The 14,200-nt window shown below is 46.9% G+C and overlaps 1 protein-coding gene across 1 annotated transcript; it reads left to right on the top strand.

Moving 5' to 3' along the window:
• Nucleotides 1-10,821: 10,821 nt before the first annotated feature.
• CBLN1 (cerebellin 1 precursor) lies at nt 10,822-13,504 on the top strand. The gene is made up of 3 exons (XM_075039378.1): nt 10,822-11,088; nt 11,314-11,433; nt 12,624-13,504. Exons 1-3 carry the CDS (start codon nt 10,822-10,824, stop codon nt 12,819-12,821), a joined length of 585 nt encoding a protein of 194 aa, XP_074895479.1. The 3' UTR covers nt 12,822-13,504.
• The last annotated feature ends 696 nt before the right edge of the window (nt 13,505-14,200 follow it).

Raw genomic sequence — 14,200 nt, 5'->3', positions numbered from 1 at the left:
TAAATAAAACCTAGTATGCAAAAGGGCTTAGGCAAGTGAGGTGAATTTCTGTGGATATAGGAAAGGCAATGCGCAAATGCAATGCAACACAATTTTTACACTCCAGCCTTTAAGAATTTTGCTGACCCTGTAAGAAAAAGGTGTGGTGCAGAGTCATTGAATGCAGGTAGGCTTCTCCATAGGTAAATATTTTACATAACCCAAATGAAGAAGTCTCAGCTTACTTGAAAAGCTAAAAGAATAAAAAAAGTCATCAAGTGCAAAAGAAAAACATAATTTGTATTAAAATCTTGGTAAATACATAAGCATTTTTGTACCCTAAAGACTTGCTGAACGATGGTGGTGAAGTGTGGATTGTTCCAAATATAGGGGACTGCAAACAAAGCAGATTCCCTTTATGTCCTGATTCTGACCCTCAGATGATCTTTGTTATAAATATGCTCATCCTGGTGGCTGGCCAATACCTGACTTGATTCCTTATCCAGTGCTGTCGAGCTCCCTTTGTATCACTGCTGTTACCATCCTGTATCTCATTGTTCCCCTCCATAATATTCAATAAATACAATATGTTTGGTGCCACTACTGATCTGCTGAGCCAGTCAGTGGCCAGCCCAGTGACTCAGGCTTGGTCTCAGCTTCAAAAGAAAAATGATGATGCCTGTCTTTCTAGGTTTGAACCCCTCCGGTGAACAGCATCACAAATGTAATACAGACCTTCAGTAATTACTGAAACAGCAGTTTGTCACAAGCTGCTGGCAGCACTGATGGACAATCTGCTTGTGGGTATAGTTAGAGGAAGGAATATGTAAGAAAATATGGTATCTGTGACAAGCTTAACTTGGAAATTTTTTTTTCAGGGGATCAAATGAACATGTGGAGGCAGTGTAGATGAAGAACCGGGTACCGATATTCATTAACAATTCTTTCCACCTCTCTGGTATTTAACATATATGCAAAAATTACTCCAGTGTAAATGGGAATTTGGCCCAAGTAGTAGCCACAACTACATGAAGTGCAATTTGTATCTCCTCTGAAGTTCACATACACCAGCAGTTTCCAAAACAAGTAGATTTGGCCCCTGGGGAAGAGCAGAACTGCCTACATATCCCAGTCATCCTCCACACTGATGCCATTGAGGAGGTCCTTGCGATGCTCAGTAAATAAAAAAAAACCTTCTCCACTCCCCTGAGCCTTATAGCAGGCCCAGAGCTTACTGCAACATGAGGCACTTCTCTGTGCTCTGTGAACCTGAAAAAAATGGAAATCTAAAAGTCCACTCTTCATGTGAAGCAGTTCTCATTATTCTTTTTCTCCCCTTATCTTGTAGTGCAAATGCAGTTCCAGAAATGACATAAAACATCCAAATCCACAGATGGTGTGGTAAATTCAAGGCTGAGAGAAGATGAAAGAAAAAATGGACTCTGAGCCTGATAGGCTTTGGATGGAACTTTATAAGGAATCAGCACTCCAAAGGATGCTGTTGCAGGGGGGGACCTGCCCACACAGGGGAAATGCAGGCCCAGCTCACTGCAAAATCAGAAATCTAGAATTAAGAGGAGGGAATGTGCTGCTTGACCCAAGCCAAATTAATAATGATACTTTGTTTCACAGCTTAATATTTAAACAATGTTGCTCCAATTAGTGAATTGAAGACATTTTGTTTTCTATGAGATATTTTCTCTCCTCCCCAAATTTTACTTCCTTTCAGGATTTTTATCGAACTACATTGTGCTTGACTCTAGGGACAGAAGGTTTCCTTCAGAAATCTTTGCTGAGTTTATGGCACAAAGAGCTATGTCCCTCCAGCCTTTAACTCAAACTTAACAAAATGTACGTGTCCACATCTCTTTGTTATTTTGTTTGTTGCACTGCTGGAGACTGCTTGCGTGTCACCAGAAAAGGCTCTCCAGTCTGCAACTATCACATTTTCCCTCTCACGTCACTCAAGCAAACTGCCTTGCAGCTTGCCTGCTGCTGAGGTCGGAGCTGAGCTGCTGGAGCCCGCTGGCCCCTTCTGGGGGCCCGGCATGCCAGGCACCCACTCGGCCCCCTGGGAGCTGTGGGTGCGGACACAAGCTGGGCTCCCCAGCACTGCTGGGAGCCAAATGTGATTTTGCCTGAGTGAGTACTGGAGGATGGGGCTCTCATTCAGAGCCACAAAGAACTCCTTAAAAGCAGTAGATGAACACTGGACATAATGACCTCCCCCTTTCTGAAGAGCTAACCCAAACACGGTGAGCCCTTTGAACAGTCCAGCTTTAGCCTTCGACCGTGTTCATTAGAGTTATTTTGATGTACTGTGATGAATGCAAGAGATCACTATACATTAAAAGCAGAGTTCCATAAGCAGTATGGAACAGTGTTTGTATGCTGGCTTACAGGTTTACCCTACAGTTACTAGGCTAGTCGTTTCCAGCTGTAAATCAGGAGAATTTGGTTAGTACTCAAGGTTTTGTCCTCCCTTCCCCCTCTCTCTGCCACCGAAGTCATCATTTTCAACTGAAAATTTTTAAGCATTATCTTTATCTATAGTTGCCAGTTTCTTTAAGAGCTCAACCCTGTTGTTCTTACCACTACCTGTGCAGGTGCTCCTGGAAAGTGAGGAAGAGACCTCCACTACCTGTGCCTATTGCCAGGGTGACTCTGGAGTTTCCCAGCTCTGGTAAGGTACCAGTGTGTGCTGAGCAACACTGATGTTATCCTGGCATACTAACACGTATGTCATGTAATGCTTGTATGTCACAAAGATTTTGGAGGGTAGAATAGGGAGGGAGAATAGGGAGACCCTATTATTTTCTTTAGAAATAACCTTCCTCCTCTGTTGTCCCTTGACATCTGCCCCTCACAACAGGCTTGTGGTGTAATGTGCACTTCTCTCCCCTGCAAAGGCTCTGCTCCTTTTAGAAAAGGCTTCCAGAAGGATACTGACAATACTGAAATCCCACTCAGTCTGCTGGGTTTTTACCAGCCCTACTCAATTGCCCTGCAAGAACAGAGAGGAATATTTTCCCTGCTCTCTGGAGTAAAGTCCGCCATTACCATGTCATGAAAGAAAATGGGCTGTTTGGTAGCTAAGGAAAAATGCTGACTTTAAACCTGAGATAAGGCTCTATCATTTACACTAATGAGCTCACTGGTGGGGAATTTGTAAAATTTTATGATAAAAAGTAGCTGTAGTAAGTGTTTGATGGAACTTACTATTTTACTTTTTTGCTGAAAATACACATAACTACTCATAATTTTCCCATCCAAACATAGAAAGAAATAAATACAGCAAGAATTGTCCCAGTAGAAGTTCAAAGATCTTGTAAGTAATCCATTATTTTAAAGATTTATTCTTTAACCACGAGTTGTTCTAAATTCTGCTGGGAAGGCTATAGACACTTTTAACTGGTTGAATAACAAATTAGTTACTCTGAAGGAGGAGCCCTTAATGCAATATTAATATCAGGATTTTAATTGCTGGTAACTTACAGTTAAAAGCTAACCCCCTAGATCTGATAGTCATCACCGTCCTGTCAGATTTTGATTTCTGATGGAAGTGTGCCCTGGGATGCACCGTGGCATTGCCCCATAGTAGTTTCTGTGTTGAGTACCATGTATGTCCAATATGTGCAGTGAAAAAGGGGAGGTATCTAATAGCCTTTGTTATCATATACTGTCAGAGCAGTAAATGACAAGTGTTAAGGAAATCTCCCAGCTACTGTAAATTACAAGGGTGTAGACCATTCTGTTCAGAACCAGAATAAATTAGTCTGGCTGGAGAGAATAACCCTGCTGTAAAACTAATAAAAATGGAAGAAAGCAAAGGGGTGACAGTAAGCAGAGAGGAATGGACACGTCTCCAGCTGAAGGGCTGGAAAACTCTCACAGCTTGGCATCCATGTAAGACATGAATGAAACTCCAGCACATTTTCTCTCCCCCTCTGTATTTTATTTTTTTTTTTTGGCAGCCTACCCACTCCATTTGAGGTATTTAAACTCCACAGAGTTCCTGGTTCAACGCCTAGAAAAGCTGGCCAGAGATGCAATACAGTGCATGGACTTCATTGCATGTGACCACTCCCTGCTGTGTGCAGACAAGAAGTAAGTCCTTACGAAATATTCCATGTGCTGGTTGTATCCCTGCAGCCTTGTTTCCTACCTAGGGGTAGCTGTGATTCTGCAGTACTGTCTCAGCCTCCTCACCCTCCTAACAGTCGTGGTTTTGACTCATCACTTTGATAGCAATTTGGGAAGGGTTGCTGGGTGGTATGACTGGCACTAATCCCAGAGGAGGAATAGCAGAACGGTAAGCAAAGAACATGGAGACTTGGATGTGGGTTTACTGCTGCTGAAAAGAAAAGAACAAACAAAAGGGAGAAAGTATGTAGTGGATAGGAGAAAAATATAAGGAAGGGATACAAGAGGGACAGCTGGTTTATGGGCTGTTACTGATGTATTTTCTAACTCCATGAGTCCTGCAAGCACTGGGAATATGGGAAAACAAGACAGACCAACAAAAAAGATCGGTGTGAGAGACTGCAAAGTGGCTGAGAAGCTGCCCTTGCTTGCAAGTCATCACAATTACTATCATCTTTCAAGAACACATTGCATTTTTCACAAAAATATTGTCAAATCCATGGCTTTTGTATATTTGTCTTGATAGGGCTCATCAGGAGATTTGAATTTTCTGGTACCTAAAAGTTTGTGGCTACTTGTCTCCTTCCTGGCTAGCTTAGCTTATTCCTATTACCTATCACTTTGTACCTAATACAGAAGTGCTGAAGTGCTGCTACTTTTCTTTGAGAAGAGCAGCCACTAGAGGGAAGGATGTATGCGGAGAATTTTTCCTCAACACCTCTAGTGCTTCCTCCGAAAGTAAAAAAAATTCATAATTTTACCCAGCATTTGTAAGGTGGCCTGGTTTACCCTTTCACATAAAATATATTGAATGAGATTATTTTTAGTATTGCAGTTTCACCATACCTCCTGAAACACAGTCAAAGTCACAGGCCAGGAAAAAAAAAATCGTTGGCTACATTACAGAGGAGATTGGATTACCTGTTCAAACAGAGCTCTTAATTCTGCGCATAAATAGAATCCACAAATACAAGAGAACTTCGGTAGAAAATAAAGCCAGCCAACAGCCCTTAATAACCCCTAATTATTAGGAGTTTCAGTTAACATTTGGACAGCTTTGGTCTTAATTCTTTTAAGTCTGAAGAGGCAGCATGACCAAGGTGGCCACGTTTACAATTACAGTGAGCACACACGCTGTTCCAACCCATGCTGGCTTTAGCTGAGTGTTCTCTGGCAGCTTGGGTTGGGATTTTGCCCTGTTAAAATATAATTACTTATCTGAATGGCGACTAATTTCCAGTTTGAGTTATTTATTTGTAACAATGCACTTGTTTTGACAGAAGTCTATGACAAGAAAAACAAATCAAGCTCCTGACCTTGGCATCATTGCTCACTTAGGAATTTTTTGTACCTGAAAGAAAACCTGCTAATATCCCATCCAAGTAATGAATTAACTTGCATGTTATCAGTAAATACAGCAACAGAAATCTAGCTGTAAAGCAGACATCTCTTAAGGTAAGACTGAAATCCAATGTCACTTTTTAAAAAAAAAGAAAAAAGAAAAGCTTGACAGCACTATACTACATACGGACAATTATGGTTGTATAAATGAGAATGTTTAATAGTTGTCTCAAGGATGGTGTTTTCAAATATCTTTAGCAGTGAGCTAATATTCTTTCCCAGTTTTAAAGTTGCCTTATGTTATATATATATATATATATATGGGAGATTAGAATTCAAATACTGTATTGCAGGCAGTCAAAAAAAAGCAGTAGATGACATTATCCAGATTATCTTAATAAACTGTGTTGTTCTTCAAAATATACAAAACACATCTGTGCAGCCCAATGATCCTTCAAGGCAGACAATTTTATATTCATGTACTGCTGCAATCCCGGCTTTGGTTAAGATTGTGTAAGAGTTTCCCTTTTGACCTTCTGTTTGCAACTACCTGTATCCATCAGAAATTCCCATTTCTGAGACTGACGTTTGCCATGGTTGTGAACTGCAAAAGGTGAATTTTTATTTCAACATTTTGTCACAATCTTTTTGAACATTTCAAAACACATGAAGGTACAGGGAAAACACTAATCTTATTTTGTTTGATATTATCTGGCCAGAGTGAGGTCTGAAAGTAAAAATCAGAACTATTTTTCTGTAGGAAGGAGTATGTGATTAATTTTGGGAAGCAATCTGGTTTCATTTGATCAAATAAAATTACAGAACGTTTGGATATGAACATATGCGAACGATCACCTGGCAGTTATTCTCAGGTACACACGTTGGAAAGCACAGGCACTCTTTAGGTGTCCGTGCTACTGATGGGTTTTACCCTCAGCGATGCCATCTTTCTCCTGCAACCACAAATGATTACAAGAGAATTCCCTTGGCCTGGTGGTGTTCTCCCCTGGCACCTGAACCAGCCTATCTATCTGTGCCATTTTCTGTCCTCTCTCTGCTGTGGATGACTTGCGCTGGCAGGCAAGTCTTTGTGGCCTTTCTTATTCTACAGGGTGTGGCACATTACAGATAATTTCTGCTGGATGGCACCTCAACAGTTCATCTGCTCCTGCTGTGCACTCTCTCACTGAACTCGGTCTGCTCTTTGAGATACCTTAATTGCTTGCTGTGGAAGATGAAGGTGACACCATAAGCAAATCACCATAAATACATGCAAACCTCTCTTACAACAGCAAATCAGATGGTTGTAGATAGTGCACAGTATGGATCAGCAAGAGCTGTTTTGCTCTAAATCTCATTTTCACCCATCTTCTGACTTTGTACAGAATCTCAGCAGATGCTTGGAAGGACAACTATCTTAAGTTTATATGGGCATATATAAACCCCTGAATTGCTTTCTGCTGTTTATACTTCATAAACTAATATAACAGTGAACAAACTGCATTTTCAGAGCTGTAAGCAAACTGCATTTCATATAAGTTATCCAGTTATGGGCCAGACCTTGCATTTCTTACTCAAGAAGGATTAAATCAAAAGCCAAGTAGTCTGTGAAAAGATGGTTTTATACACAGCTAGCTAAACTCTTGATAAATTATTGTCTCCAAGGAAAAATAAAGGTTTCTAGTAGATTTCTCTGTACTTGTGTTCAGAGAAGCTTATGCTTGCCCCCCTCAGAGGCTTTCTTCATAAGTGAAGCTAATGTTAAATGTCTAGTGAGATTGAGTTTCTAAGGATGATTTTCCTAAAACAGGATTAAGGCTCACTGACAGTGTAATGCAGGGCAGGTAATGTTGCTGCTGCTCATGATTTAAACTGCTTTGTGGCTAAGCTATATTTGGGTTTCTACAGATAACAGTTCAGTACCTCTGGGCTCTAAACTTGCTTCTCTAAGAGGTAAAAAACCAGGTAATTTTGGTCTTTCCATATTTTTTTTCTGGAACAAAGTAAGCAACCCTCTCATGACCTGAGCAGGATAGTAACCAGTCCTGAAGTGGTTCTTCAGAGACTTATGAGGATCATTCCATTAATTTTTTTTCCCTCGAGATTATTTCTAAATTGTTTGTTTGTTTGTTTTTCTTTAGCCATGGGTGAAACATTAGGAGAGTTTTACAAACTGATAGTCTGTGGTCAATCTGTCAACATCAAGGTCATGGCTAGTTACTGTGCAGTGGACAGTTCACACATTTTCTCCATATCCACAAAAGTATTTCTTAAAAGCAAACATCACACAAACAAAGAGCTCTGCTTGACAAATACGTTAGCTTCAGTCTAATATCTACAACATCTATTACAGTTTGTTAATACCTTGACACTGCTCTGAATAACAATTGCCCTATTGAATCTCAATGACATTGATTAACAAGGCAGTTTGTAATTAGATGGGGTAATGTAATTCCTGGCCCTCTGTAAACATCTGGATTTGCAAATCCACACTCCTAGTTTGGGAGCTCTTTGCCACACATCACTAATTACGCCATGTTCTTATATATCAATATCTACATCCTCCTGCTGAGCGTCTCTTCTTTGTTCACAGTACGAGTCAGAGCCTGTTGTCAATACAGAGAAAATCAACATAACTGCCTAGCGCCGCATGTGACATTTAATGAAAATGAAGTAATGTCTAATTTGCATGGCTGGTGTTACTTTATTAAAGCCAGAACTGCAGAAGCTGCGTGCTACAGTGCTAGCCAAGTGTGCAAGACTGATAATCTGTGGCAACGATCGTATCTGGCACAGGAAACTTTGCATCACCCTCTTGCCTGCCTGCCCACCTCCTACGTGAGGAATAGGGCTTCTGCTAAAAGTGACAGATTTGTTCATTTTTCCAGGCCCGTCTGTTCTTGTTCTTTCTGTTAACTCTATCCATCAGAGCCCACAAAGCAGTCAAGGTGGCTGGGGGAAGAAGGCCCACCCTGCTTCCTCCCAGGAGGGATCACCACAAAACATCAAGGGCAACTTCCAGCTCAGGAGGGAAACCTCTCCTGGATTCACATCAGCAAGCTACAAATAAAAAGCTCTATAGCACAAGAAAATAGACTTCTGTCATGCACAAGAAGCATCTTAGAAGGGAAATATATGAATATTTTGTACATACATAAGAGCCATGTATGTCAGAAGAACACACAGTCAAGCACTCAAAAGATTTAAAAGGGTGGAGTTGTGCTCCATCAGGTTCCATTTCCCCATGTCATTTCACCAATACTGACAAGGATGCAAAATGCTCATGTTTGCTGATTTTTATTTCCTTTAGCTTTATTAATACTGCTTAGAAATATTTAGAAATATTAATTTTATTTTTAAAGAATTCTGATTCTGACTTTGGACTCAGTTAAGAAAGTCAGCATTTATAATACATTATAAATCATAAGCTTATGTCTTGAAGTTAGAACATAACACATCTTCTAACAGGTTGTGGCTCCACCCACTCACTTTTATCTCATTTTTGACTTCTCAGGAGAGTTTTTGTTTCCTTTTTATTATCTCTCCAACTCCTTTCTGACCACATTCCTTCCCCTATAATCATTTTGCCTCTACATTGGTTTCCAGACTGTTTCACTGCTGAACGTCTAAAATGAAGTGTGGGGTATTTTAATCCTCTCTGAAGTATGATGCCATTGGTTATAGCTACACCCCGTCCCCTCCACGCCAGCCAGTACCAACCCACGGGCAAACTCTGGTACTTCACAGACTTCTGTCTGAGCAACTTTACAGACACATATTTAACTTAGCAGGGCAGTAATATGAATAAAGTTTTATTTGTAGCAGTTTTCAGAGAGAGATCAATTTGCCAGGTAAAATCTTATGAACCACACAATCGGAACAACACAGTAAAATAAATTAAAGCCTTTACTAAAATTCATAATGATTTGCACTGGAGCCCAATTTTGGATGATACTCAGTTTCCCAGAGAGGATGCTACAAACTCCATGTAAGTTTTTATCTCTGAATATAAGTTTAATTTTGCAAACAGATCTGTCAGTTGGAAAATTATTTTGTTCCAGTGGTTTGTTTCTAATGGTTCTAATCAGTAAGTCTCTTCTTTTGCGATCCTGGGTTATGATTTTTTGCCAGCACATCCAGAATGAACACTGGTCGGATGTCCACCAAGGCACAGCAATCTTTGCACTTTGGGAAGTAACACCGGCCCTAAAACCGCGCTCCAGGCTGGAGCCATCCGGGGGCAGGGCAGGCACCAGGGGTGGCACTTTCCCCGACAGCCGGGTGCTCGCCCGGCCAGAAGAAGTCTCTACGTGCTGTTGAAGTTTCTTGCTGGGGAAGCCTTGCCGGAGGCACTGCGTCTTGTTGCTCCCCGCGATGGGAACGAGGCGGCTGAAGGAGACAGCGGCGATCGGAAACCCCGGGAAGGGGGACCCTTCGCATCCCATCCCTCGGTGCGGTCTCCGGCGGGGAGGGCGCGGGGGGGGGCGGATCCGTCCGCGGCTCAGAGCGCACCCGGTGATGCTCTTTCCGCTCGGAGGCAGCGGCAGGCCTTTGCCCCGCCGCGCAGCACAGGCCCTTTCCTTCCAGCCTTCCTCGCCCAGGAGCAAAGCGGAGACCCGCGGCCCCGTTCCGCCCCCCGGGCCCTCAGCCAGGCTTCGCCCGACACCCAGGTCCTCGCCGAGCTGCCGCGGGCCCCTCCGCTCCGCGGCAGCTCTCCCGCCCCGCGCTCCCCGCCGCGCCGCGCCGCCCCAGCCCCAGCCCCAGCCCCGTGGGGTGCCGCCGCGCCCCGGCGCTCCTACCTGCGCGGTGCGGTGCGGTGCGGCGCGGCGCGGCGCGGTGCGGTGCGGGCGGCTGCTCGGCACCTGCTCCCGCGCCCGCGCCCGCGCCGCCTAACAAAAGCCGCGGCGTCAGGTGGCAGGAGACGGACTGCGCGGCCATTGGCGGCGGCGGCGCGCGGCGGGCGCCGGTTGGGCCGGGCGCGGCGGGGGCGGGCGCGGGGCGCTGACGCCAGCGCGGGGCCGGTGGGGAGGCGGGGCCGTGCCCCGCGCCGTCTTTGTGCTCGCCGGCAGCCCCGGCAGCGCCGCCGCCTCCCGCCGCCTCCCTCAGCCCCGCGCGGCGCGGCGGGCGGCTCCGCACCGCTCCGCAGCTCAGCGCCCCGCGCTCCGCGCCACCCCGCACCGCCCCGCCCCGCCCCGCGCTATGTGTGCCGGCGCTCCCGTGCCTCCTCGCGGCCGCTTCCCACCCGGCGCGGCGCTCTCGGCCCCGCTCTGAGAGCGCGGCGGGGCAGGGAGCGAGCGGAGCGGAGCCCGGACGTGCCGCCCGGCCCGGCGCGGCGCGGAGCGAAGGGAGCGCGGCGCCATGCGGGGCCCGGGGCTGGGGCTGGGGCTGGGGCTGCTGCTGGGCGCGGCGTGGCTGGCGTGCGGGCAGAACGAGACGGAGCCCATCGTGCTGGAGGGGAAGTGCCTCGTGGTGTGCGACTCCAACCCCACCTCCGACCCCACCGGCACGGCGCTCGGCATCTCCGTGCGCTCCGGCAGCGCCAAGGTCGCCTTCTCCGCCATCCGCAGCACTAACCACGAGCCCTCCGAGATGAGCAACCGCACCATGATCATCTACTTCGACCAGGTGGGGCGGGCGCGGCGGGGCGGCGGGGCTCCGGGCGCGCCGCCGCGGGAGGAGAGGAGTTGCCGGCGAAGGCGGCGGGGCCGGGCCGGGGACGCGCCGCCCCGCGGGGCCCGGCCCGCGGGAGGGGAGGGGGGGTGCGCCGGGGGCCGGGGGCGGCCGCGGGGCAGCGGGGCTGGGCGGCGGCGGCGGCCCCGCGGAGGTGCTGACGGTGCCCTTCCCTTTCAGGTACTAGTGAATATCGGCAGCAACTTCGACTCGGAGCGGAGCACTTTTATCTCGCCCAGGAAAGGGATTTACAGTTTCAATTTTCACGTGGTGAAAGTGTACAACAGGCAAACCATCCAGGTCAGCCCAAAGCGCCGTCGCCTCGCTCCGCGGGCACCGCGGGAGGGAGCGGACGGCGGCCGCGGCCCGGCGGGCACGGGGACCGTGCGAGTGGCGGGGCAGGGACGTGCCCCTGAGCCGCCGCCGGGAGCGGGGACCTCCCGGCGCTTCCCCGCCCGAGGGGACGGTGCCCGCAGGGCCGCGCAGCCCCACCGGGCCTCCGCCCGGCCGCTGCCCGCATCAGCCGTCCCGAGACGGGAGGTGATAGCCCGACGGCCGCCTGCCGTCCCCTCCCAGGCTGCCCGGGCCGCCCCGAGCCGCCGAGTGCTGGCGGGGGGGAGCACTTCTGCACAGAGCCCCTGGGAGCTGCGGCCCCTGGCGGGCTTCTCAGCTGCTCTCGGGTGGCAGAAGGTTTCGTAGGGATTTGGGGTGCAGGGACGCGCCTATGGCATGGATACGAAAATGAATGTAGCTCAGCGTGTGTGCATGCAGCTACCCAATACACGCCTTTTGTATGTGGTTCGATGCGTACGCACCTCTAGGTAGGGATAATAAATTACCGGCCTGAAGCCAGGTAGCACAACCTAGACTGGAAATCTGTCCGCATAGCGATGCACATTGCAAAGGTGAATGTACAGCTATACAGCACCGTTCTGGTGTAAGTGGCTTCGCACATCTAGATTGGGCAGGTAACGTATTATTAATGTGGGGTATGCAGTCCCGGGATCATTAGTGCGAGCTGAGCAGAGCTTATTGACTGTGTTGTGGCATATTGTCTTTGCTGCCTAACAAAGGAAAACTACCTCTTGAATACACTTCAAACGCGCTGACTTCGGCGGCTGTGGCTCTGCTCCTCGCTGTCTCTGAGGTTGCGCATAAAGCCATCTTTCAATAAGTACGAGCAGACCTCTTTTCATAGCCTGAAAACACAGGCACCCTATTGAAATTCTTCAAAATAGGATCAATGTCCTGTTTTATATGCACTGGGTGTTTTGATGTGATTGTCGGTCTAAAACAGCAGTGAAAGGCTTCTTCCTTTGGAGTACATACTTTAGCTGGGTTCAGATTGATATTTCATTTTTATGGGGCTGGAGTTTCAGCTGTCAAAAGAGGCCCTTACTTAACTAAGCATTTTGCCTGCTAGGCGAGCCCCGGCGGTGTCATTGTATGACTTTAATTGACGGAGGGCTTTGTTTTATCTTGCTCTTTAGGTGAGTTTGATGCTAAATGGGTGGCCAGTGATTTCTGCCTTTGCAGGGGACCAAGATGTGACCCGAGAAGCTGCTAGCAATGGAGTCCTGATTCAGATGGAGAAAGGAGACAGAGCTTATCTAAAACTGGAGAGAGGAAACTTGATGGGAGGCTGGAAGTATTCGACATTCTCTGGATTTCTAGTGTTCCCGCTTTAAATCACTTCTCGTCCAAGAAAAGGGAGAGATCTCTTATGAATTCTCAAGTCATAGCTGGGGTTAAAGAGTCGTGGACAGCAGACTTTTTACATTCAAATATTAAGGAAGCTAAATCCCGCTTAGGTTTGTGTACATCTGCTTTGAAGAATTACTACTTATTTTTGTTGTGTTGCAGCCAACAGGCGGGAGACACTATAATTGATCAAACCCCCATTTATATTCTTCTCTCTCCTCCCACAAAATTAGTTCCCATCTCTGTGTCACTGGTGTAATCTGCCATCGTTCCCCCATGGTTTCTGCCTCACACAAGTAGACTTTAGATATTTTCATTGTCCTTTACAGCATATTTTGTAGTTTTGTTTTTAAAACATGTTAATCTTGACTCTTTCTCTGAGTTTAACTTTTGAAAAAAAAAAAGGCAAAGTATTTTTGAATACATGGATGCCATGACGGAAGGGAAAATGCAATTCTTGCTGTGTACTGGCTGGCAAAAGGAAAAATTTCTACACAAAGAACTATTCACAGCCAAGGCTGACTAGAGTATTTCAATATTTCTATGTAATTCTGAGTGATTGTGAAATTTAAGGCTGCTAAATGTTTTGATGCTTGTTTTGCTCTTGTACAATGTGGCCCAACTAAACGCCAGGAAGTATATTGAACTTTTACTATTACTCTGTAATATATGTGTGAATATCGAAAATTAATTTTTGCTTTAATTCAATAAAGTTTAAATGGAACTTTTATTTTTCTTAACCAGAAAGAAGTTTTCTCAATGCAGGTAGGCGGGGGGGAGGAGGCTCGGCGCGGTCCCGGCGCTGGGGCGGCGGGGCTGCAGTGGGACGGGGGAGCCCCCGCGGGCGCGGCTGTGGCCGCGGCCGCAGCCCCCCCCCACCCGCAGCGTCGGCGCAAGCCCGGTGGCTCGGCGCGGTCACGCAAGCCCCGCGGGCGGTGCCGGCAGCCCAAGCGGACCCGTCGCTAGGAAGTTTCCCGCCGCCTCTAATATCCACTTATTTATAGCATTTATCTGTATTATATTCTATAAATCAGATCGCATTTTATACGGCCGTCTAAAAACACCTGACAATGTATACTTCGATGCTAGGATTATTTATTTGCTAGTATTATTTTGTTTACCGCCTTTTAAAGATGTAAATGCTATAATTTTGCAGTACTCAGAGAGATTACTACTTTTATTAAAAGGTGCGTACGAGGATTTCGATTGTATCTAAACTTCGATGTGAAATAAACCGGTGAAACGACCCCCTGGGCTGTGTGCGTGGCGCGGCGGCGGCCGGCGCGGGGCTGCTCCGCGCCCTGGCAGCGGCAGAGCCGCACGAATCCCCGGCTCCCGGGAAGGAATTTAATTAGCTCCGGGGGGG

Source organism: Buteo buteo, chromosome 11 (assembly GCF_964188355.1).
Source record: "Buteo buteo chromosome 11, bButBut1.hap1.1, whole genome shotgun sequence".
Lineage (NCBI taxonomy): Eukaryota > Metazoa > Chordata > Aves > Accipitriformes > Accipitridae > Buteo > Buteo buteo.
The sequence above is the reverse complement of the archived record's forward strand: the minus strand, read 5'-3'. Positions and strand labels throughout refer to the sequence as shown.